The 22,835-nt window shown below is 53.8% G+C and overlaps 8 protein-coding genes across 8 annotated transcripts; 4 read left to right on the forward strand and 4 right to left on the reverse strand.

Moving 5' to 3' along the window:
- Positions 1–192: 192 nt before the first annotated feature.
- On the reverse strand, positions 193–2,508 carry J4E86_008161 (uncharacterized protein; the record flags this gene model as incomplete). Its single annotated transcript, XM_051448675.1, has 1 exon — positions 193–2,508. One exon carries the CDS (start codon positions 2,506–2,508, stop codon positions 193–195), a length of 2,316 nt encoding a protein of 771 aa, XP_051300271.1.
- Positions 2,509–4,210: 1,702 nt separating this feature from the next.
- On the reverse strand, positions 4,211–4,914 carry J4E86_008162 (uncharacterized protein; the record flags this gene model as incomplete). The annotated part of the gene is made up of 2 exons (XM_051448676.1): positions 4,211–4,442; positions 4,490–4,914. 2 exons carry the CDS (start codon positions 4,912–4,914, stop codon positions 4,211–4,213), a joined length of 657 nt encoding a protein of 218 aa, XP_051300272.1.
- Positions 4,915–5,517: 603 nt separating this feature from the next.
- Positions 5,518–9,345, forward strand: J4E86_008163 (uncharacterized protein; the record flags this gene model as incomplete). Its single annotated transcript, XM_051448677.1, has 3 exons — positions 5,518–6,311; positions 6,359–6,729; positions 6,779–9,345. 3 exons carry the CDS (start codon positions 5,518–5,520, stop codon positions 9,343–9,345), a joined length of 3,732 nt encoding a protein of 1,243 aa, XP_051300273.1.
- Positions 9,346–9,897: 552 nt separating this feature from the next.
- On the reverse strand, positions 9,898–11,946 carry J4E86_008164 (uncharacterized protein; the record flags this gene model as incomplete). Its single annotated transcript, XM_051448678.1, has 1 exon — positions 9,898–11,946. The coding sequence occupies one exon, from the start codon at positions 11,944–11,946 to the stop codon at positions 9,898–9,900; it is 2,049 nt and encodes a 682-aa protein (XP_051300274.1).
- A 480-nt stretch (positions 11,947–12,426) lies between these two features.
- Positions 12,427–13,198, reverse strand: CYP3_2 (Peptidyl-prolyl cis-trans isomerase H; the record flags this gene model as incomplete). Its single annotated transcript, XM_051448679.1, has 4 exons — positions 12,427–12,633; positions 12,679–12,816; positions 12,865–13,010; positions 13,144–13,198. 4 exons carry the CDS (start codon positions 13,196–13,198, stop codon positions 12,427–12,429), a joined length of 546 nt encoding a protein of 181 aa, XP_051300275.1.
- A 1,173-nt stretch (positions 13,199–14,371) lies between these two features.
- Positions 14,372–15,719, forward strand: J4E86_008166 (uncharacterized protein; the record flags this gene model as incomplete). Its single annotated transcript, XM_051448680.1, has 2 exons — positions 14,372–14,526; positions 14,579–15,719. The coding sequence occupies 2 exons, from the start codon at positions 14,372–14,374 to the stop codon at positions 15,717–15,719; spliced, it is 1,296 nt and encodes a 431-aa protein (XP_051300276.1).
- Positions 15,720–16,452: 733 nt separating this feature from the next.
- Positions 16,453–17,703, forward strand: J4E86_008167 (uncharacterized protein; the record flags this gene model as incomplete). Its single annotated transcript, XM_051448681.1, has 1 exon — positions 16,453–17,703. The coding sequence occupies one exon, from the start codon at positions 16,453–16,455 to the stop codon at positions 17,701–17,703; it is 1,251 nt and encodes a 416-aa protein (XP_051300277.1).
- Positions 17,704–18,065: 362 nt separating this feature from the next.
- On the forward strand, positions 18,066–19,451 carry J4E86_008168 (uncharacterized protein; the record flags this gene model as incomplete). The annotated part of the gene is made up of 1 exon (XM_051448682.1): positions 18,066–19,451. One exon carries the CDS (start codon positions 18,066–18,068, stop codon positions 19,449–19,451), a length of 1,386 nt encoding a protein of 461 aa, XP_051300278.1.
- Between the last annotated feature and the right edge of the window lie 3,384 nt (positions 19,452–22,835).

A 22,835-nucleotide genomic window follows, 5' to 3' on the forward strand; every position in this document is an offset into this window, starting at 1 on the left:
ACCAATGAGATCAATTCACTACAACGACATCTTGCGAAGCTGGACTTTAGAGCTATGGATAGATTGTGGTTTGCTTTGGTATTTCCATTACAAATGAAAGTGTTGAAAGGATTTGTTGTATTGTATTGATTATATTTGCACGCATGGTAGATGTTTCCGTCCACCATCCTCCAACTTTGCAATAAAGTTCGTTCAAGCCACTTCAAAAGCATCCATGTCCCCTGTGGGCAGGTCAGGTAGACCCACTGCGCATCTCGCTGCATCGATCATCACCTCCACAACCTCAGGTGGATAGCTTCTCTTGAGGACCACTCTCACAAACTCGCTCAAGAGGTTCAATCCCATATCACCAATCTGCTCATCCGTCAACATCTCGTACTCGCTTTCCTTCAGATCCATTCTCGCCAACCGTCGTTGGAGTAAGATGTTGTAGACCATGGTTATGCGATCCGAGTTCTTCTTGTTGGAACGACTGTGGAAGTGTGAACTGCGCACAGCTTCGGTTTCGCGTGTCATGTCTACCCAGGCTATCTGTCCTTGCAGTATTTGCGCTGCTTCGTTGGTGGGAAAGATGTCGAAGTGATGGCGAAGGACGTGCAAAGCAACCAGGGAGCCAGCTAGATCTTGAGTGTAGCTGAAGCAATGCATGATGAGTGATGTGATTGCTCCACTATCTGCGCCTGCGAGGCCCATACGAAAGCGGTCGGCGTCGTAGCGGCTGCGACTGAGCGTCCACCAGCTGATCATCTCTGCTAGTAGCTCACGAGGGGTCGGCAGCCCTGGTTTGTCGCGATTTGTAGGGTCGCCAAGCGCGAGACGGAGCGTTTTCCAGAGACAACGTATGCTTGCACCATTGGGGAAAACACCTGCGTCGCCTTCTTGCGGTTCAGTCAGAGTCTTGTAGATCGTCCATGCTTCGCTGTAGGCACCTTGGCGGCATTTGTTGTCCATGAGAACGTTCATGATGGTTGCATTGGGCTCAAGTGTCGTTTCTTTGAGCTGACGGGACAGATATTCGACGTGTTCCCATTGCAGACTCTTAGCGTGGTGCTGCATGATAAGCGCAAATGTTGTGACGTTTGCAGGAGGAGCACGTTGGACAACATCGGTACTTTTGTTATGAGTATCCGCGGTTCTTTTGTCAATGATGCACGCCGTTGTGTCTCGAGGAAGATCATGTTGTTGTGGTAGTGTACGAGCTGCTTCGATCATGCGCCAACCAATGTCTTCGGCTTTCAGGACGTTCGGACTCTCTTTGGTCCGTATCAACGCTTTGAGGAGCATGTTGAAGTGGAACGTTTGCGGTTTGTAGCCTCGTTTGAGCATCATCTCCATGACCTGAGCGGCCACCAACGGCGCCTTCCTAACAACGGCCGCTTTCATCCAGTCACCGAATAAATGGCCGTGATAAGCAGGCGGTAGCACGGATATAGCATCGAAAGCGATACTAGTCATTGCCGCTATATCAGTTCCGAGTCGATACAGCATTTGCAGTCTCTTCAGAACTTGTTCAACTCGTTCCCCGGTGCCGCTAGTTGCCAGATAGCCCTCCCCGACCATATCCCGGAACACCTGTTTGGCGTAGCCTAGGTTTCGGGATTCCAAGAAGCCCACAAGCCAAGCGTCGTAGTCCTTGATCGAGCGCGCATCGCTCTTCTTCTCCTTCATTGAGACATAGATCTGTTTTGCCAGATCGTGGTGCTCTTGAAGTTCGGAACTCGTGTGAGCACGGAAGACGGCCATCATGACGGAAGTGTCCCAACTCGGGTATAACCTGAATAGCTCTTCCATGATGCTTCGGCTGTAGTCTAGATTCCCCGCAAGCGCATGGAGCTTAGCCCCGACCTCGAGATGCTCTGGCTTGTAATCCTGTCGTATGCCGTCGAATCCCAAAGTGTGATCCTCTTCCCATTCTCTAAGAGCTTGGTCTTCTCTACCAGAGAGAAAGGTGCTCTCTAGATCTCTGGCCCGCTGTCCGGCCGTTGTAGTCCTTCCAGCCTTGTCCATGTCACGGTAGAGTTGTGCAATGTGTGCCGTGCGATTCGCATTGGTGGATGATTCGATGGATTGCGTAATCCAGAGCAGGTCCCAGGCTCTTTCTGGAAGACGTGCTAAGAGTGTTGGGTCAGAGGCCTTGGCCAAAGAGTACGCCCGCCAGAGGGGCGCGCGTAGACTGGCGTCGCGGCCATTGGTGCTGTTGACCAACTCCAATACTCGGTCCAGTCTCTTGACAGCTAGACGCTTTCCAGGAGCACTGAGCCCAGGCGTGACAATGGATATGTGTGCATCTCTGAGCTGCTCGCGCTCCAAACTTCGGTCGGGGTCATAGACAGGGTTTTCGGCAGTCTTCGTTGACTCAATCACCGCCGTAGCGGGTCGCGTAGATTTGTGTAGAGTGGGATCCCATCGCGGGACATATGTTGGTATTACTCGAGGGAGCGTTCGTAGAGCGCGCGCTTGAAACGAAGTGGAGTGTGGAAGGCATCGCAGTCGATGGAGCGTAAGCATGAGCGAGCGCTTTCTGCAGGTAGCAAGTGCAAGAAGCGGTAATAGTTTTACCGCATCTAATGGGTATGTTTGCAGGATCTCAAAGGTCGAAGAATTACGAAATAGCAGCCAGCCATGACTTGCTATGTTACGTGCATGTCTCGTCCGCCGAAAGGTTCAGATGACGCTAGCGTTATCGATAACAGTGACGGCCGGGGTCTGTGGTAACTTTGTAGACACCCGTGGGAGGTAATCGACGGTTTTCCAGAAGTTACCTGATTGGGAAAACGCCAAGCAGCGCACAACACCAACGTCGTGTATGTGGGCATTGCATTCTCCGTCTACCAAATTCCTCGAGTCTGTTGTCGCACTGTTTTCTAGACGATTTCATCCCTTCCTCGAGTAACCCCATAAAGGCGAAAGCTCAATGAAAAAAAATAAAATGTAGGCCTTGTAAACAACACAAGTCGAGTAACGGACAAGGGCATTGCGCTGGCAGACTACGCACCATCACGACAAAAGTTCCCAGCGATGCACGTTCCGGCACTGAGGCCTGTGAATCGCTCTCCATACGTGGCAGGGAGACGTCTATGCATACGGATATGCTCGTTTCTCCAAGAGACCATGATTCAAACGACCCAGCTTGTAAGAATCCCCCGTCCAAACCAGGACCGGCGCCAAAGTTGCCAGGGCCACATAACTAGCGCCCGAAGGCATTCGTATGATCGGAAGCCCACGACAGAACTCGACGGTGAAGCACTTGAAGAAGCGCCCACCAGCGGCGTCACGGCGCGCTCGATATACGCGCCATCTTCCGCTCGCCCAAATGCATAGTCGAGACATCTTGATGTACGGCTGTTTTTGTTGCATGCATCGCTCGCGCTGGTGCAAGCAGATGCCACCAAAGGCGAGCCCGAACGTAGCGAAGCCAGCCTCCTACTCATTCCAAAGGTGCAGGCGGTGTCTGAAGGTGTGACGCGATAAGGCCATCCGGATGACCATATCTCGTGGGTGTATCTCTGTGATTTTAGCGGAAGTGAGGGAGGGTGTTGCTCACCATGATCCACCAAGTCAGTCTGAAGAGCCGATTGTTCCATTGCGATGGTTCTGCGACCTTCCGAAGTGTTGGCAGAGAAGCGGGCTAGCTGGTAAAGAAGAAGAGGGAGTCGGGGGGGAGAACAGCGGGGATCTTAAGGGCAGCGGCAGCCTGCGCTAGTCTCGCGCAATGACCAGCCAAAGATGGAATGGTGAAGGGGTGTTCAAGTTGAGTGTTCGCATAGAACGCCAGGGAAACCAAAAGAGGGCAATTCCTGGAGCCGGTTGAGAATGCAATTTAGAATTCACGTCTTCTCAGCTACTTTTGGCGTCGTCTATTCTCCCACACCATACAGACTCCCCACCGTGCTGAGCCTCCGCGAAAGACGACTCCATCCCCCTCCCCGCGAACATTGTCGAAGCACCTCCCTGACCCAGATGGTATCCCCGGAAATGTCTAGGTTGACATATGTGTTTGCAGAATACGATGCTAATCACCGATTGTCCTCGAGGTGCTGTTGGTGAGGTTTAGAACTTGAATCACACTCTGGACCACCTGTTCAACCACTGAAAATTGCATGTCGACCTCATAGTACACTATGAGCCACCTATTCGATCACTGAAAGTTGGATGTAGTATTCTGGCCGTTCACGAAATCGGCGTATATTCTTAGGCTCCAAATGTCCATTTATAGGCCCAGAGGATTGCTGGCCGAACCACCCCCCTTACCGGACCCTCCTGAGAGGCCAGGCACACCAGGCCTGCTAGCCATGGATGCCATACCTCCTACGCCACTTGTGCTCAGGCCGAGAGGATTCTTGTTCGTGGTCGACCGACTGCCGGGAGCGCCAGTGATATCTTTGAGGGAGTTGCCATACTCGCGGACCATGTCGCCCCAAGTGCGAGATGAGTTCGCAATACTATGATATGTCAGTCAAGGGAACTATTGCAGGATGTGGTGTATTACCTTGCGCCCGCGCCTCTCCCTGCTCCAGCAACACCACTGCCTGCCGCTGTCACGACTGCACCAGCAGCATTGCCGATACCGGTCGTTGCGGCGCCGACAGCACTTCCAATGCCTGATGATGCGGCACTGAGACCTTTGTTGATCCAACCTTGTTGCTGTGGCTGTTGAACAGGCTTCTTTGCTGGTGCTGGTACAGCTTTCTTTTGACCGACAGCTGTGACGGGCTTCTTCGCTGCGACATTTGTGACGGGCTTCTTAGGGGCCGTAGTCACAGGCTTCTTCTGCATAGCGGTGTTGACAGGCTTCTTGGGAGGCTGAACGGCTGGCGCCTTGACAGGTGTTTTCTTGACTGGGGCTGTTACTGGTGTCTTCTTCGCCGTCGACGTGACGGGCGTCTTCTTGGTGCCAATGGGTTGCGCGACCATGGTGAGACGTTGATTCAGTGCTTTTCTTAAGGTTGCTCGGGTTGTATTAAGTGTATTGAGTCTAATCAGGTCTTAGATCGGATATTGAGTATGTATGGAGATATCTAGGGAGCATCTCGACCCAATCTCTTTTGATGCACAGAAAGTTGGCAAGCTGCTATGCCTGCCGCACATGTGGCGCAGATGATGTCAGGCACGGGAACGTGGGGCGCGCTTGCCCCAGATGGAATTAAGGTTGCCTTAGCGTGACCCGCGCGCGAAACGTCGAGACCCTGGATCCATGTTTCGCATCGTCAACACTTCGATGTCTGCCAGATGGCACCGCCGTCCCATCTCTCTATACAGCCCAATTCTACGTCTCGCTTTGTTCATTCATTTTCATCTTCTCCGCTACTTTGCATTGTGATCGTGTCTGGCTGATAGGCCTTCCAAACCTCCGGAGTGTGGAGCTGTGAATGTGAACGAACACCCACGCTCACCGCACGCGACCCTGCCCGCCATGAGCCGCATTCACCTGTGGTAAACAACGTGGAACGTCATAACACAACTGTGAGTGCGATTTGTCTCCCAAACGCCAACATGCCGCAATAACACCACAACGTCATGCTCGGCGACGAAGCGGTGTTTAAATTGAAGCGGTCGGTGAGCGACGGCGACCATCTCATCCCTATGGGAGAGGTGACCCCGCCTCGCTCACTGGACAGCACACCGGCGACACGATCCAGTCGCTCTTTCTCGATCTCCAAGCTGACAGACTCAATCAAAGGGAAGATAGCCAACTCCTCCCGCTCCTCCCGCTCCTCTCGCACCCCTTCCATCGACAAGCGCGATATCTCGAGTCCGATATTAGACCACAGAAGCCCGCTGTGCCCGCCTACGCCGAAGCCAAGGCTTGCCATTGCCCTCCCGGAAACGCCTGTCCCGCGACGACCTCTATCACGATCCATTCCAGGCACCATCAAGCCTGGCCGCCCGAAATCCACCGCAAGACACTCGTACTCTGCCTCTGACCCTACCAATTACATATCGCCCGGTCGGCGTCCACGCCAACCTGACCGCCCGCCTCCGCCTCTACCAATCGCAACCAGCTTCGAGAGCACAACCGCAACCCTAGTAGACAGTCCGTTGGAGCGCATAGCAGAGTCGCCCTTCGAGCCGCAAGAAGACGCCCCAACCGAACGGCTTCACCTCGACAAAGTATACCGATACCTCAGAGACATGGAACCTGCAAGACTGCAACCGCCCATGATGGGTGGCACCAAGGGGCGTGCAATGCAACAAGCAAAGGATATGGAGCTCCTGGTTGCAGAGAGAGCCAAGCGGGGTGGTGAGGAACCACCGCCATACGACTTCTACGAGCTTATTGGCAAGGGTGCATATGGCCGCGTCTACAAAGGGTGGGTATCATGCAGCGAACCCCAGAACACTCGCTGACACTACAAAGAAAGAGTCGAAATACCGGCGCGCTCGTTGCCATCAAGATCATCGAGATCGATAAGGTTGACTACGAGGAGATGACACACAAGAACCTCCAGGACACTCTTAAGGAGATCGATATCCTGCAGCAGCTCAGAGACAGCAAGGCAAGACCCTACGTCAACATCATCGAGGAGGCCAGGCCTGTTCATAACGAACTCTGGATTGTCAGCGAGTATGCCAGTGGTGGTAGTGTCAACACGCTGATGAAGCCGACGGCCATGACCAAGGATCCTGGACCTGGACTGGCGGAGAAATTTATCATACCCATCGCACGTGAACTGGCGCAAGGTCTCAAGTACATCCATGAAGCTGGTGTGCTACATCGAGATTTGAAGTGTGAGTAGTGCTGGTTTTACTGTCCTCAATTCTTGCTGACCAAATCCAGCCAATAACGTTCTTATCCTTGAAGACGGCCGGGTGCAGCTTTGCGACTTCGGTGTCTCCAACACCCTGGAGCCGGAGAGATCGAAGCGCTCGACTATCGTCGGTACACCTTTTTGGATGGCGCCTGAATTGCAAAAGGAATGGGTCAAGGATGCGGACCCGCACAGCTTGATGCAACCCAAGGAGATATCCTACGGAAACGAGGTTGATATCTGGGCCTACGCTTGCACTGTCTATGAGATGGCTTGCGGTTACCCGCCTCATCACAAGATTGGGCAGTTCGATTTGCCAACGGCCGGTGTTCCTGTGCTTGAAGGTGATCGATTTTCCCAAGAACTCAAGGATTTCCTAGCTTTCGTCTTCCAGCCAGAGCCGCAAGATCGACCAACACCCGACCAGATCCTGGAGCACCCATATCTTGCGGACACTACCAAGATGTATCCGACTGTGTCGCTCGTCAAGTTAGTCGAGGACTACTATGTATGGGAGCAACAGGGCGGTGCACGCCAGTCGCTCTTCAATCCGTACGGTGCCCAAGCACCAGACCCGCTTGCCCCAGAGGAGGAAGACGACGAAGACGATGACTGGTCTTTCAACGTATCAGAAGAATTCGAGCAGGAACATGCACCACAATTTGGCGATCCTTTTGCGGGTGGGGCCGGACAGGGCTTCAACGGAATGGGTCTACCACCTATAGCAGATATGGGACGATTCGAACAGCTCCAGGCTAGGTTCAAGGAGGAGTCTATCGTCCGAGGCCAGAAACGTCTGAACAAGCTATTCGATACGAATACAACACCGTACCGGTACAGCGCAGTCGATATGCCAGATCCTCCGAATGGTCGCCCTCCATCCGATCTGGTCCTACGCGACTTCAATCCTGGCGCGCCCAACCGCGAGACCGTCATTGACCTGGACTTCTCGATGCCATCAGCAGATGAGATACCCAGTATCGATCTGGGTGAGGTGCCGACCATCCGCGCGAACCGCATGAAGAGCATCATACGTGAGATGGAGGAAGAAGAGGAGCGCCGGGATGCTTTCAATGAGGAAGATGAGATGACTAAACGAGCCACGAAAGACTGGACCTTCCCCAGCATGAATGACGAGAATCGCAAGACCATGGAATGGTCCTTCCCCTCGGAACAACCAAACCGAAAGACGATGGAGTGGTCGTTTCCTGCTGAACAGCAGCCTAATCGCAAGACAATGGAATGGTCTTTTCCGACGCAACCTCAGAAACCAAATCGACGCACAGTAGAATGGACATTCGACGCAGCGATGGCGGAGGCCAATAATGAGCCCAGGAATCGCGCATCAAATCGGATCTCTCGACGACGCGAGACGAAAGAATGGACGTTCCCCAAGCAGGACGACAATCGTAAGACTCAAGACTTTGCCTTTCCCATGGGTAGCCCAAAGGAGCCACGGCGCGGTCAGCACACGAAGACGGACTCATCTTCACCAATCCTTGCATCTGGTTTCCGACCAACCCTGCGACATGCCCAAACAGCGCCTGTTGACCCTATTGATGACTATCCCGAGATGATTAGCTCTGCGCCTGGATCCCCTCTTCGTTCGTCCATGATTGACCTCGATATGGCAATGGTGCAGGACTACCGTCCATCCACGTCTGGCTCTGATATCGTCACAGCGGGAATCGACCGTATGAATGATAACCCATTCAACCTTGAGGACCAGGTACAGCTATCACAAAATAACCACCGCGCTTCTTTCCACATGAAGTCGCAGTCGGAACCGAACCAGGCCGTGCCGGGCTTATTGACCCCTCAGCAATACGATGAGCAAGGCCATCCTACAAACCAGGACCCGCACCACCCCAGCATGCACGCTCGAGGCGTCAGCTCAGCGAGCCAGGTACAGTCACAGGCGAAACCAGCACCCAGCTCCGGCCAATACCACCGCGGAAACCAGCGCTCTCAGCAGATCATTTGGGACGGCTGGTCGCATAACATGGCCTACGGACTAAGCAGCGACGACCAATCACCCCCCATGAGCGTGACCACCGACACCTCGCTCGAAGAAGAAGACGTAGACGACCTCTGGGACACATTCGAGCGCCTCAACCTCGCCGCACAACGTCGTCCGATGGGCCAAGCTTCCGCCCCTCTCCGTTCCTCGCGCAGAACTGACTCTACATCCACAACCCTCACTTCCACCACCTACACCCTCGACTCCGACACCGACGACTCGTACCACCACGGCAACACGTACTCTTCCTCCTCAGACTTTGATCAGCAAGACGCCCCACGCTACAGCCGCAAGTCCACCACCGTCAGCGTCGGTCCGAACGGGAAGCCGCTCGTCGATTTCCCTGTTCCCACGGGTCCTGAGGTAGAGGCACTGTTGGGCGTGGACATGGATGCAAGGGTTATGGCTGATATGCTGCTGAAGAGTGCGGTGGAGTTGAGGGACGGCACGAGGGCTAGTAGGGATCTGCTAAGGGCGATGCGGTTACAGGATGTGGAAGGCGAGGGCGAGGATGATGATGAGGGTGCGGATGAGGAGATGAGAGGGGGGACTGTTAGGCTGAGGGGGCCTGCATGATTTACGATTGCTTGATGCCGGTTATGGAAATGAGGCGTTGAGCAACACTAAGCAGTCTTTGCTGGAGTTGGGCTGGGTCTTTGATGAAGTTCATCCGGAGTGTCCTTTTCTGTTAAGGAAATACTACGACGGGATACATTCCAATTGAAACATGAAGAACCGTTCAGCCTGCCACTCTATCGTGATCCTAACATGAGCACTAATGGGTGATAACGCCAGTCTCACCGTCACCAACAAGCAAAGCTTCAAACCGAGTAGTTCTGATTATCAAATTTTTCATTCCATTCTCTCTTGAGTATGTATAAACGTAGATGTGCTTCTACCAGGCAATCAACCAGCTGACCCAAATATCAAACGCTCAATCATACATGTAAAAAAAAGCTCAACCAACAAAGATACCCAGGCCATATGTGAAGCAGGCCGTCAATCATAAAAGAGACGCTCCCAAGCTATGCCCTTTTTGTTCCCAGACCAGCGCCGAGCAGGAAATCGCTGCTCTTGATGCTTTCCCGTTCCCAATATACGCCGTAAATGCAATGCACAAGAGATTCATCATAGACTAGCTTCCGTACTACCGTCGTCAAGGTCGTCAGGGTTTGCGACGCCATCTTCGTCCTCGGATTCCGCTTCTGATGTGCTGTCGCTGTCATCATCAGCATCATCTTCGTCATCGTCATCGTCGTCCTCGTCCTCCTCATCTTCATCATCGTCGTCTTTTTCGACGGGCATACCGGGCACCGGCCGCCATGCTACGTAGTCGTGCTCGACCCAGCGCTTGCTCCGTGGGAGCACGTATGGGTCGAAAGGAAAGTATGCGTCCAGGAGGAAGGCCTCCTCGCCCTTCTTGCTTGTGAGAGCAGTCTCTCGGCCGCCGATACCGTTGAGGTACCCACTGGCCAGACTGCGGGACAGTCGTACACGCTTGTTTGTCTCTACCAGCGTATCGATGTATGTGAAGCGGAGGTGCTTGGCGATGCGGCCGAACTGCTTGACGATTTCCGGTGCGCAGATTCTGAGTGGGTTCAGCTTGCAGAAGATGTTGCGGCGTATGGTTTCGAGGGTCGACCGGTGCCACTGGAAGTCGCCTTCGTGGTACATGATGTCTGCGTCGGTGGGCAACGTGCCGTCGGGTGTGACGATGAGATCGCGCCATCGGAAGCAGAAGGCGTATAGCAGTGCCTGCACGATGGCGTAGTATGTGCCATACCGTCGTAGGTCGGGACCGATGCACTTGGGCTCGTGCGATTTCCGCTGGCTCTCAAGCTGGACACATAGTGTGTCGAAGACATCGCGAACGATGGAGCCAGGAACGTGAGCGCCGCGCGCGATGTAGGAGGCGAGGTAGGCACATGCGGCTGAGCGTAGTAGCGGGGGTCGGTTCTTATCTATAGCCAGGTGCGAGCAGGTGTCTACGAACCGCCCCATGAATTCTGTCGAGATCTGGCTGAAGTGGAAGAGCACGAATTGAGTATGTCGTGAGCGGTAGGTCGGGATGATGATGGACTGGAACTGCGCGATGAGGGTTTGGTAAGTGCGATCCATCTCTTGATAGTCGTTCCGTTCGAAAACAGAGTCGTAGTAGGAAAACTGCACATCCATGACGGTGTCGAGCTTGAGCATCATGTCTTTGATGTCTTTGAGTCGCTGCTCTTCCGGGTCGAGGCTCTCTTCACTCGATACGGAGCCGTCATCGCTCACGTCGTCGTCGTCTTCCTCATCGTTGATGGCCCCATCCATGAGTCGCTCCTCCAGGTCGTCGTCAATCTCTTCCATGTCTACCTGCATCTGCGCGTCGATCTTGCATAGCTTGTCCGTGACGAGTGCCAAGATCTCGCCTCTGATCTCCGGCGCGTACTCTGTGACCTTGAAGATGTTCCGGATGTACTCGACGTGGACCTTTGCGGTGTCGCTGGAGAAGGGGAAAGTGCTAGAGATGACGGGCGCGAGGAAGGAGCTCGCCATCGGACTGTATTGTAATATGCCCATGAGGGTCTCGTGTACGCGTGCTTGTAGGCGGACTCTTTGGATCGGTGGGTCGTCCTGCTGCCTGGCGTTGACGGAAGGCGCACTCAGGAACATGTCGACCAGCATCTGCAGCACGGTCGACATGTAGCTGGACTGCACTGACAGCAGCCTGCGTAGGAACATTCGGTAGGAGCGCAGAAAATCTTCATTACGCGCTATCCAACTGCAATCGATGACGGCATGCACCAGGCCCTTGCAGTTGCCGTCGAGTTTTGGCGTGTGCTCGGTGAGTGCGATGAGGTATTTCTGCAAAAGTCGCGAAAGAGGTGCACCTGTGGACGTTGGTGCTTCCTTGAAGAGGGCTTTGAGCCCATCGTAGGCCGCCTTGTCGCCAGTCGCATGCCTTTCGATGGCGCGCCGCACCTCCTCCCCCACCAGCTCCAGACTCTTCTCGTGGTGCTCGCTCAGTATCCGCACGTTGACTTCGGGGTCGAAGGTGACTCGGCGGCGTTTGAGCGTGTCTGGGGTCGCGTTCTCGGCGTCGGACGAGTTGTCGATTTGCTTGCGTTTGAGGCTGCGACCCGCGCTCGGGGCGGCGGTGCCGAGAGTCCTGTTCATTGTGGCAAGAGCGACCATGTTGTGGGCAATGTGTTTGGCGAAGGGTTTACATCTGAGCAGGAGCGCGAGGTGTGGGAGATTGTCGTCCGTCGGTGGGCTGGTGAAATTGGCAGCGAGGACAGCGGGGGTGAACGCACGCGACTGTGCTGCGAAGTATTGAGCCCGAGAGAATTTCAGCGGGTCACTTAGGTAAGCCAGTAGTTCACCATGGTTCGCCGATCCAACACCCAATCACTGCAATAACGAATGATGCGATTCATTTGAAATCGTAGAAATGTATTAAGTTTCCTATCCATCGCTTGCCTGTATCAGGGTTGGATAACCACAGCTTCGCGAAGTCGATACAGACTGGTTACTCGCGCTGGCCCCACCACGCACTGTTCTTCTTCGCGCTTCGTTTGATCAAACAATGAGTTTCAGGCTTATAATAGATTCTCTAGATCCTACCTGAGATCTTACCTCGAGGATTGGCGTCTTTCTGTTGTATGATCTACGAGCTCACATCTCACCGCATTGTGAAATGGCAATGTCTTGCACTGGCTTTCCTTCCGGGTTGGCTACTGTTCGCGTATTCTCGATCTTGGTGACAACGTCCATGCCTTCGATGACGTTGCCAAAGACAACGTGCTTGCCGTTCAGATGAGGGGTGCCATTCTTCGCAGTGATGATGAAGAACTGGGAACCATTGGTGTTGGGACCTGAGTTCTGCAATAGTCAGCATGGGATTTCAGGTAAGCTGCGAAAACCTACAGCCATGGACAGAAGACCGGGCTTGTCGTGTTTCAGGGTGAAGTTTTCATCGGCGAACTTCTCAGTCCCCCAGATAGTTCTTGAGCCAGTTCCGTTGCCATTTACAAAGTCGCCGCCTTGTATCATGAAACCCTTAATCTATCTTCATTCAGCATCTGAAAGATAGTGCACTGTGATGCTACTTACGACGCGATGGAACTTGCAGCCTTTGTAGCCCTGCGGCTGCCCCCGGCTGTTCTTGGTCTCGCCCGTGCAGAACTGGCGGAAATTCTCCGCAGTCTTTGGGACTACATCTCTGAACAGTTCCATCTTGATCCTCCCCAGCTTCTCCCCTGTTCGCTTATGTCAGTCACCATGGTCGGGTCGCGGGCGTTTGCCCAACTGTGGGCTAGGCCAAGAAAGACGCGTAGCAGATGGCGCGGGGTGAGGGGTAGCCACTACTGGGTCACATGGGTGGATGCATACCTCCTAGGGTGATGTCGAAGAAGACGATTGGGTTGGGCTCGGCAGTCTCCGCCATGGTTGCGGCAGTGCAGTGCTTGAAGAGCGAACTAGTGACGTTGGACGGGCTTTGGCAGTGATGATCGAGGGAGTCGCACGGTAAGTGAAAAAGGCGTTCCGTCCAGATGGTTCCAAGATATGCCGAGCAGAGACAGTGGTGCAGAAGCAGGGGAGTCGGGCTGCTGCCAGTGGTGGACAATGTTCATGTGGATACGCCCAGTTTGTTAGCGGGGAAGACTCCACCGGAAGGGCAGGGATCCGACATGTCTACGCAATAGTGAGCAGACGGCCTGTCTTGCGACACTGAACTCTGGTCCTGCGATGTGAGACTGAGGCTGTGTTGCAGTTGTAGTAGTGAATGAATGTAGTCGTGTTGATTATGCATCACCGCATCAGGCTGTCAGCAATTTTACAGTGTGATAGCACCTGCATGCGACGGCATCCATGCGGCCCAAAGCAGAAACCCTGCTTCGGGGTGCATTGCGCGGACAGCGCCTGTGACATGTGCATGGTGGAATCGCAAGCAGCACCCAGCGCATTCACGACGCTCCCCCTCATTATACAAACAACCTCACACTTACCACTCGCCACTGCCCCAAACGCCACACCGGCGTACCATTAACCTTCTACTGTCATCATTGATGGGCCTGGTTGCCGGTCATCCTTGGCACCTGCCGGCGACGTTAGCGACGCCTCTGCGGCCTTTATCCGCCTGAAGACCGGCACCTCCCCCGTTCAGCCCTCGGTCACGCACTCGCATTCACTGCCCTTCCCTGACCATCCCGCCGAGTCTGTTGCTTGACCACCAGCGCTCTTCGCATCGCATGGCCGATAACGATCCGTTCCCAATTCACCGCTAGCGATTGTGGCACGGGCAGTCACTGCGAACGACTACAGCCTCTAGGGAGCCGACTCTCCATCGCCACGCCCGCAGTCGTTGCCGTCACCATCACCGATTCATCACCTTCTCCGGCCCTTTCCTTAGCCCTCCCGCCGCCACTTCCAACTTATCGCAACTACTCCACACGCGAAAGATACTCTGTCGCCGTCGTGTCCAGTCGCCTCCTGATCCGTTTCACCTCCCGCAAGGCTCGCCGCATCCGGCCTCACTCGCGCATCGCTGACTCGGTGTCCTCCACGACAGTGCGACAGTAAATCGGCGTATGGGATAGCAGACTCGTCGCAGCCTACCATGTCCAACGTTGTGCTCTTCCCGCGGCAGCAGGCCACCCCAACAGACGGCGCCAACAACAGCGGCAGCAACAACAACAACAGCAACGGGCCCACCAGTTCGCCGCTGCTTTTTTTCGTTGCCCTGGGTTTCGGTGTCGTCTTCACAAACTTATGGTAGGCAATGGCAGTTGGCTCGGCTGCTGCTCCTCGTACTGACTGCGCTCAGGATTATCGTTGGTGTTAAGTACTGCTTCCGATACAACCGCCGTCGCGCGGCCCAGGCTGCTGCAGATGGCGAGCCAATCGATATGACCAACATGCCTCGCCCGCACCGGAGAAGGAGGGAGAAGAAGCTGATGACCATGGACGAGGTCAACGAGCGGTTCCCATTGACCAAGTATAAGCAATGGAAGTCAAGTCGCGAGACCGAGGGCTTGCCAGCTAACGGCGGCATTGCGACGGCGCCCCAGAGCAGAGCAGCAAGCTTGAAGGATGTCGAAGGTGTCATTAGTGCCCAGGACGAAGGTCCAGGACCGCGAACCGACACTGCCCTCTCCATGGCCCGCAACGACCTCAATGCCCCGGCCTCCTCTACCGACCCCGTCGCTCCCCCGAGAACAAGTGTCGAAAGCAGGAAGAGTCAGCACGTGCAAGACCTTGAGAAGCAGGTCGCCGACAAGTTGAACTCGGAGAAGACGGACAACGTTCAAGGGCAAAGTGGTACACCCCAGGCCAACGTGCGCGAGCGCGAGGACGACTCGGACGACGAAGAGGATCCCATCAGCACTGCCGCTGCACCCGAGATGTTGGCCGAGCCGGGAGACACGTGCGCCATCTGTCTGGATACCCTGGAAGATGACGACGATGTACGTGGACTGTCTTGTGGCCACGCCTTCCACGCCAGCTGTGTCGACCCATGGCTTACGAGTCGCCGCGCCTGCTGCCCTCTCTGCAAAGCCGACTACTACGTTCCGAAGCCCCGTCCTGAAGGAGAAGTTGACCCTCTTACTGGTCGCCGTTCAGTTGCTGGTCTTAGATCACCACCGCAGGCGGTCTGGACTTCCACCAACCCGTTCTCTAGGTCTCGCGTCATGGTCATCAACTCAGACTTCCAGCAGCGACAAGGTGGTGATCGGTTCGGGCGACTAAATCGGCCTACTCGCCGCGAGCGCGTGGCTGGGAACGCCTCCCAAGCGACAGGGCAGACTAGCGAGAACCAAGGATGGCGATCGAGGCTGGCGCTCAACCGAACTCAAGGCCCTGGCTTCTCAAGCTGGTTCGGCCGCAACCGTGGCGCCGGTGCCACTGGAGAAACCCCTGTCTCGCAGCAGCCAACTCCAGGACAACTCGAAGCAGGTGGCCGATAGACGCAGTCCTGTTGTCACCCAGATTTCTCGATCGTTCTCACGCCCAATTACGACTACCATACCCTCCGTTTCTGTACCCGATCCCCACGGCACTTTTCTCTTTTTCCACATTTCGGCGTTTCCTCATCCATATCCTGAGCAACTTTTCGTCTTGGTGTAATCTCGCTCGCACAGTACCTATCAGAGCATAGCGGGGTCTCTCAACACAGCATTTGACAGGCGGGGAGAATGGGCTATACATGGATAGTTGCTAGTAGCGACAAGGCTATAGTTCTGGACTGAACTGCTAACATTGTAGATAGTATAATCTACAGCTTTGCAGGCGACATAGTCACGAGCAGGGAGGCTTTCTTGGCACATTATGTAGCATATACTAGGCGATTTCGATAGCGAGCGAATAGATACATGGAACACAAGATGCTTGAAGCAAGTGAGACCTCGCTTTTCGAACCAAAACAGTGATGCTAATTACACTACGTGCTCACAAGCCAGCGCTAGGATCAGCGCGGTGAACAAAAGAGGTAACTGCGGCCCATGACGCTAGTCAGCAGCGCATCTCGCCTTACGCCAACCTCCATGTGCATGAAGTACTTAGGCACCTACATTGACGGATTCTCTTGGAAACATCCGATAGTCACGGCATAATATGCTGCAGGACACCCTCAGATTTCTTTCGCGCAACTTGTTGAAATCCGACGTCTTCTCTAGGCAGCCACCCTCACAGACGAACAACATGGCGACCCCCAAAATCACCACAATACCCACCGAAATCCTCACGACCATATTCGAGTACTTTGTAGACGACCACGAAACGCTCAAAAATGTCAGCAAGGCCTATCCAGAGCTCGCTCCAGCGGCAAACACAGTACGCAACTCCGTTCGAAGAATCCTTGTCCGCGGAAACGGTGCACACGAAGCGTGCACAGAGTTTCTCCAAGAGCTTTGTCTGGCCCATACACCGTCTGGTAAACCCATTGGACCCATACGCTATCTTGAGCTCGTCTTCGACAGCCGGGCACAATTCCGACTAGAAAACACATTGCAGGACATCCTGGATTTCCTTCCAGCGGTCCAACACGTCACGCTCAAAATCAACGCTCGGCCCTTCCCCGAAAGTCCTAAGCAGGAGCTTATCGAAAATTTCAAAGAGAAAACGCGCGGAGCCGTGGAAGACTATACGAAACTCATGGACATGCTCAACTCACTGAGGCCGGCAAGAAAAATCGGTCTTAGCCTCATCATCAACGATTGCATACTCCGCACCTCACCTATCATCGCACAACAATACCCAAACATCACGCTCCGAGAATTCGACGTCAAGATATACTTGTGTCAACGCAATACCCTCGCCGCCTTGGCCCATCGTCTGCTCTACGCAACGAAAACCCTGACCGACTTCACGATACTGGAGGACCAAAAGAGTCCATGGGAATGCGACTGGATCCCTCTTCTCATGCCGTTTTCCGGTCTCACTTCCCTCGAAAAACTACACATATCGTCTGGCTGCTGGTTCTCAAACTCGGCATATAACGCCATGCAGGGTCGCCAGGGCTTTCTATGGAAAGGCGAAATAGTACGCCCATCCATCGTCCATTTACTGCCCCCATCGCTTTCCTCGCTCCGAGTAGACTTTAGTGGTAGCGCGGCCATTTTCGCCGTGGGTGATGGATACCGTGCCGCCTTCTTCCGCATGACGTCCGACGAGATCAAAATGAAAATGAGACCGTGTTGGAACTGGATATACGAGATTGCCGCTGCTGATCCTTCGCGATTTCCTCGATTGGAGAAGGTGGAGGTGCTGGAGCTGAAATATGTGGTCAGTGATAGGGGTAGGGTCGTCAGGTGTGCGGAGCCGATGGATTGGGACCCGCCTGATGAATTGAAGAAGGCGTTTGCGGATAGGGGGATCGAATTGACAATTCAAATCAGGGGCAAGACGGAATTTAAGTCGGCGCCGCCGGGGCCTGGTGTGCAGGCAACGTGATAGTCGACGAATGCGACATTTAGCATCTCTCAATGCATCAACCTCACACATTACACAATGAGTATTCACATTGCTGGCCTACATATACTGAACTCACAGTCACAACAAGAGGGGTGATTTTAACGATGACTCGTTATATCGCTTCACACGAAATGTTCAACTTTCACCGCGTTTCCAATGAGGGCCATATGACGAGTAATTACCAAGGTCCGTGTGAATGACAGGCAAATCCTCACTCGAGTAGCTACATAAGCCCCTTTTCCCCTCCATAAGAGAATCAATATCAGCTCAACCGCAATCCCTCCACTCTACCCGATACCCAATCTTACCCTTCAGAAACCGACATTTCAGTCGCCAGAATCATGTCCAAACCCATAATCACCACGCTTTCAAACGACGTCTTGGATCAAATCTTCGAGGATGTGGATCGAAAGGATCTGCTGAGTCTGATCAAGACGCACCGAGTCTTTCACAAATCCGCCCAACGCCTCTTATTCCAGTCGATTGACCTCCCTGTACAATCAACCCTGGCCCCTCCATTCGTTCAAGGCGGGCATGCTGCGGAAGTCAGCCACCTACCGACACCCCAGGATCGGCAGGATCCGGATGAAGAGCCGCTGCGGTATCGACGGGAACCCCGTCCATTACTACCTCCGGTCTTCCTGCCACTAGAAGACTATCAGATCCCAAAAGAGTACAGGGAGCACGAGGCTTTTGGCAATGTCGCGGCTCGGCAGCAAAGGATTGCCTTGTTCCTCCAGGCTATCGAGAAGGCGCCGCAGCTTGCAGAACATGTACGCCACGTTCGGATAGACGCTGAGTGGGGCCTACAGCTTTTCGTCCACGAGCAAGCCATCACCATCTTCGATAAACTGCCGAACGTGCGAAGCATCGAGGTGACGGTCAAAGACCGGTTGAAGGGTTCGAGATGGCATGCTTACCAGAACATGTGCATGAAGCAACTCTGGGCGGTACTCGAAGATGAACCCATCGAGACCGTCACTCTGAAGACACCGACGTTGAGGATCCTCCGTGAACTCATCCAGATCCCTACTTTGAAGACATTCTTGATTGAAACCCCGGCGCCCTGGCATGAAAGCCCTGAGTCCGATATCAAAAAATTTCGCATCATTCACAATTGGTTCGACCCCGAACCCGACTCCATCCCCAACCTCACACACTTCAACTCTGGAACCTTTCAAATCAGCCCTCTCGCTCTGGGGAAACTGCTACGCCTATCTGAAAAGACGGAGTCACTGCACCTAACCATCAACTGCCTGTACGCCTGGCAAAGGGACATCGTACCACCATGGTTTCGTCCCACACCCCCTACTCCTCAAACCGTCATCGACGTCCTGCAAGCTTACCCAGACCTCCCTTCCAGCTCAAAACAACTCTCCCTCCTCGAACCCCCTTCCGCCAACTTCAGAGAACACCCCTACCCCGCCTTCTCGCCCTCTTTCACCTTCCTCAAAAACCTCCAAGTACTACGCGTAACCTCATCCCTCTGGTACAACAACCTTGTCGACCTCCCCAACTCCGCAAAGAAAACATGGATCTGGCAGAAGCAGGATCGTTGCGCCGCAGCCGCATACACTCTCGTTCCCCCCTCGGTGCGCGAACTAGAAATCCAATTCTGCGGGCCCACCGAGGCTATCTTCGCCACTGGTGAGGGCCGCGCGCAGTTTAGGCGTTTGCCTCAGGCGCTGCCGCCCAAGGGGTTGAACTGGATAACGCAGTTTGCGTAGATGAAACTAGCGGGTAGAGGGTTTTTGACTGAGCTCACGTGTTTGAGGCTAACGGAAGTGGCGGGTGTTGCGAGCAAAGGGCAGGCTTCTGGGGCGTTTGAGGCGTATAAGCCACCCAGGGTTGTTAGCGAGACTTTTGCTGAGGCGGGGATTGAGCTTGTTATTAAGCTGGCGAAAGCATAGGCGTTGGCATCTTTATTAGACCGATTGGCTGCACATAGTTGTATGTGCTCCTCAGCTACATGTTAGCCCTCAAAGGGCTGAAGGGGATGAGACTGGATTCGTCCAACCCATTCACGACCAACAATGAATACCCATACAAAGCTGTTAATTTGGAAGTGCACATTGCCTTGTGATTCTGTCAACATCTGTTCCATCTGTTCCTGTATGACGTCTCCCTTAACCAGAGTTCTAGTATATTGAGATACTCAGCACCATGCCAGAATTCTGCTGTTCCCCAGCAACCTCAGTCCCTCAATGCTCTTTCATGTAGGCCAAGTTTTCCGCATCTTTGCGCTTCCGCATCATTTCTTTAGCGAGCAGTACGATCCACATCAAAACGACTACAGTTGGACATAGTCTAGGCTATATGGCACACCGACCAAGGCTGCTGCGACAGGCTTGGTAGCCGTGCCGGCGTCGAGGTAGTTGTGGATTATAGTACTGGAGATCGAGTGATCAAGTGAAGAGGTATGCATCCACAGTCGAGCATGCAAAGCATTTGAAAGCCTTCCTCATTGTTCGTGATGGTTTTGCGATCCGTTCATCCAGTGTGCATAAGGATGTTGCGTCGTAGGCCCTGTGTATTCGCCAAGAAGGTTAGCACCCAGCAACGCGGGTATTAGTAAAAGTTTAGAGCGCTCGAAGTTGTACATACATGTAAATCCGTAGCCACTCCCGAAAGCATAAGATGATTCGTCGGGTCCCCCGGAGCCTTGCGGATCCGCCGATGCGCCTCCATTGTCAGGGTTGTTTGCGTGTCCTTGGTTCGGGTCGTCGAGGCCCAAATTGAGAGCAGCCCAGTCGATACTTTCCCAAGCGTTGAGATCGGGCTCGGCAACGTGATGCTGCAGCGGCCCAACAGGGCTATTGGCGTCTTCAGCTTTCAAGGGCGCTTCGAAAAACGGCGCAAGCCTACGTACAAGAAAAACTCAAGTATAAGCAGGCGAATGCATAGGCAAGAATGTACGGTCATCTAACCTGAGATTCACAACCCTGGCCCATAACTGACACACAGCGTCGTTGAGCTTGTAGCTAACCCAGCCGCAGAGATGGAGTCGTTCGAGAAGCGCTTCCGCCGATGGGATGTCAAATTCCGCACAGGCAAGCGAGGTCTGATACACAAACCATGTGCTGTCTGGCGAGGGTTCCGCTGATATCGCACCGATAGAAAGTATCCAGAGTAGAAGATCGGGACAATGCTGCCACTCGGTACGAATAGTGCAGTTCAGCGCTTTCTCCAGTCGCTTGCTCGCTGCAGAGTGGAGCAGATGGACGTGAGACTGTAGCTTAAACGCTTCGGTCGTCCGCACCGTAAAGATGAGAAGCGCAACGCATAGCGCGTCTTCGAGAGGGGTGACAAGATGTTCGTTCTTGCGCAGCCATGTTAGCAGAGAGCATTCCAAGACGCATGCAAAGTTCTGAATATCGAGAGGGTCCAGACGGCTCTCAGGATCACTGAACCAGACGTTCAGGTCGGCAATCAGGGAAAGTACCAATTCCACCAAGGCATTAAGTGGTTCTTTGATACCCGCATTCCGACAATAATCAGTCAGATGTTGAGAAATGTTCGATTCGTAGCCTGGTGGATGACGTGGAAAGCCTGCTGTGCTGATGAAATCCAATGTAGAGGGGCTTGGCGCTTGGAAATCGTTGATAGCGTGAGCGGTCGAATGCCTGATGCTCAGTAAGCACATGCCAAACCGGTTCTGGACAGAACGCGGAAGTAGAGGCTACACACCAAAGCATAAAGGCTTGAAGAATGCGATTCGTTTTGATTGCTCCTAGTCCTCCACGCAGCTGCACCATTCTTTGCAGCCCCGTTCGATGGATCTCGATTTGGACTGCGTGGTCTTCGTGTAAATCGAAGAATGGCATACGGAGACTCTCCTCTATGGTGAGTAAGTTGAACACTGCACCGATGTTTGCGTCCGATATTCCATCCGGTGTTAGTATCGCTGCATTGACAGCAGCAATAGCCTGTGCTCGATGGTGCAAAATTGCATCAATGGTATCTTTTCCGAACACCCAAGCGTGCAGCGCGACCGTAGCAAGCAGACTGTGCATGAAGCCTGGATTACTTATCGCCGTGCCGAACCAGTCCGACTTCATCAGAGTAGAACGATGCCGGACGTCGACGGCGATGATACCAGGCGCCATCTCCGTGGAAACTACACAGTTCAAGTCAGCGTTTGAGTACCAACAATGCAGGGCATTGGGATGTTTGGCGCCATGCAATCACATGCAATCTAGACTTCGCACTCTCTACGCCGTTGTACAGGGTTGTCGTGCCACGAACCCAGCGAACTGGAATGTCTTGATGGAAGGGGAGATGCAGGGCAGCCACTTACAATGCTTCAACAATTCCGATACGCTGCGGGTTACTTCGACGGATGAAGTCCGAAAAGGATCGAAAAGCTGATTGTTTGGGTCTTCTGCAGGCGCCGCAGGCTTGACCAGCAAACATCTTTTGCAGAATCCCTCACCCGGGCGGCACAGGAAAATCTGACACTCTGGACAAATGTCCCTCTTGGCTATCGCATAATCTTCAGACTCTGGGGAAGAAAAGTAATCAGACCTGTTCGCAACAATTGGAGGGCTTGGCGTCGCCTTGTTTGACGTAGACGCACATGTACTGTTAGGACTTGCGCTTCCTGAGCTTCCCGTTTTCCTTTGCTTCGCAGCATGTTTGCTTGTTGACCATGGGTTTTTCCTGCGGGCGTTCTGCATGACAAAAGAACGAGCATTGCGACGACCTTGGCGAGACGTCTTCGCTTGAGCTGCGTCGACGAACAAAAAGTCTCGCTGATCAGACATTGTCGGTCAGAGCCACCCGTTCTCCCTTTGGTGGCTCCTTCAGGCCCTCCAGCGGTTCTTCCCGTTACAGAACTAGCAATATGCCGTATTGTCCTGTTCAGAGAGGATGTAGATGGTGGGGCTTAGCAGGGTGTAGCCGGGACGACGTTGCGCGTGGTGACTAGTCCAGACTTTCCCAGTCCATGCTCGCGGGTCAACATTTTGGTACCGACATGTGCCGTGACGACGTTGGGCTGCGGCGGTATCGTCCTTGGTGTTACTGGAGGCGATGGAGGGGCGCGAGACGTGAAACTATCAAGGACCCGATTCGTGTTAGGCTGCAGAAGCGAAGTCGGGTGTGACGGGGTG

The sequence above is a fragment of the Alternaria arbusti genome (genome assembly GCF_024043155.1).
Source record: "Alternaria arbusti strain BMP 1465 chromosome Unknown scaffold_12, whole genome shotgun sequence".
NCBI classification, from domain to species: Eukaryota; Fungi; Ascomycota; class Dothideomycetes; order Pleosporales; family Pleosporaceae; genus Alternaria; species Alternaria arbusti.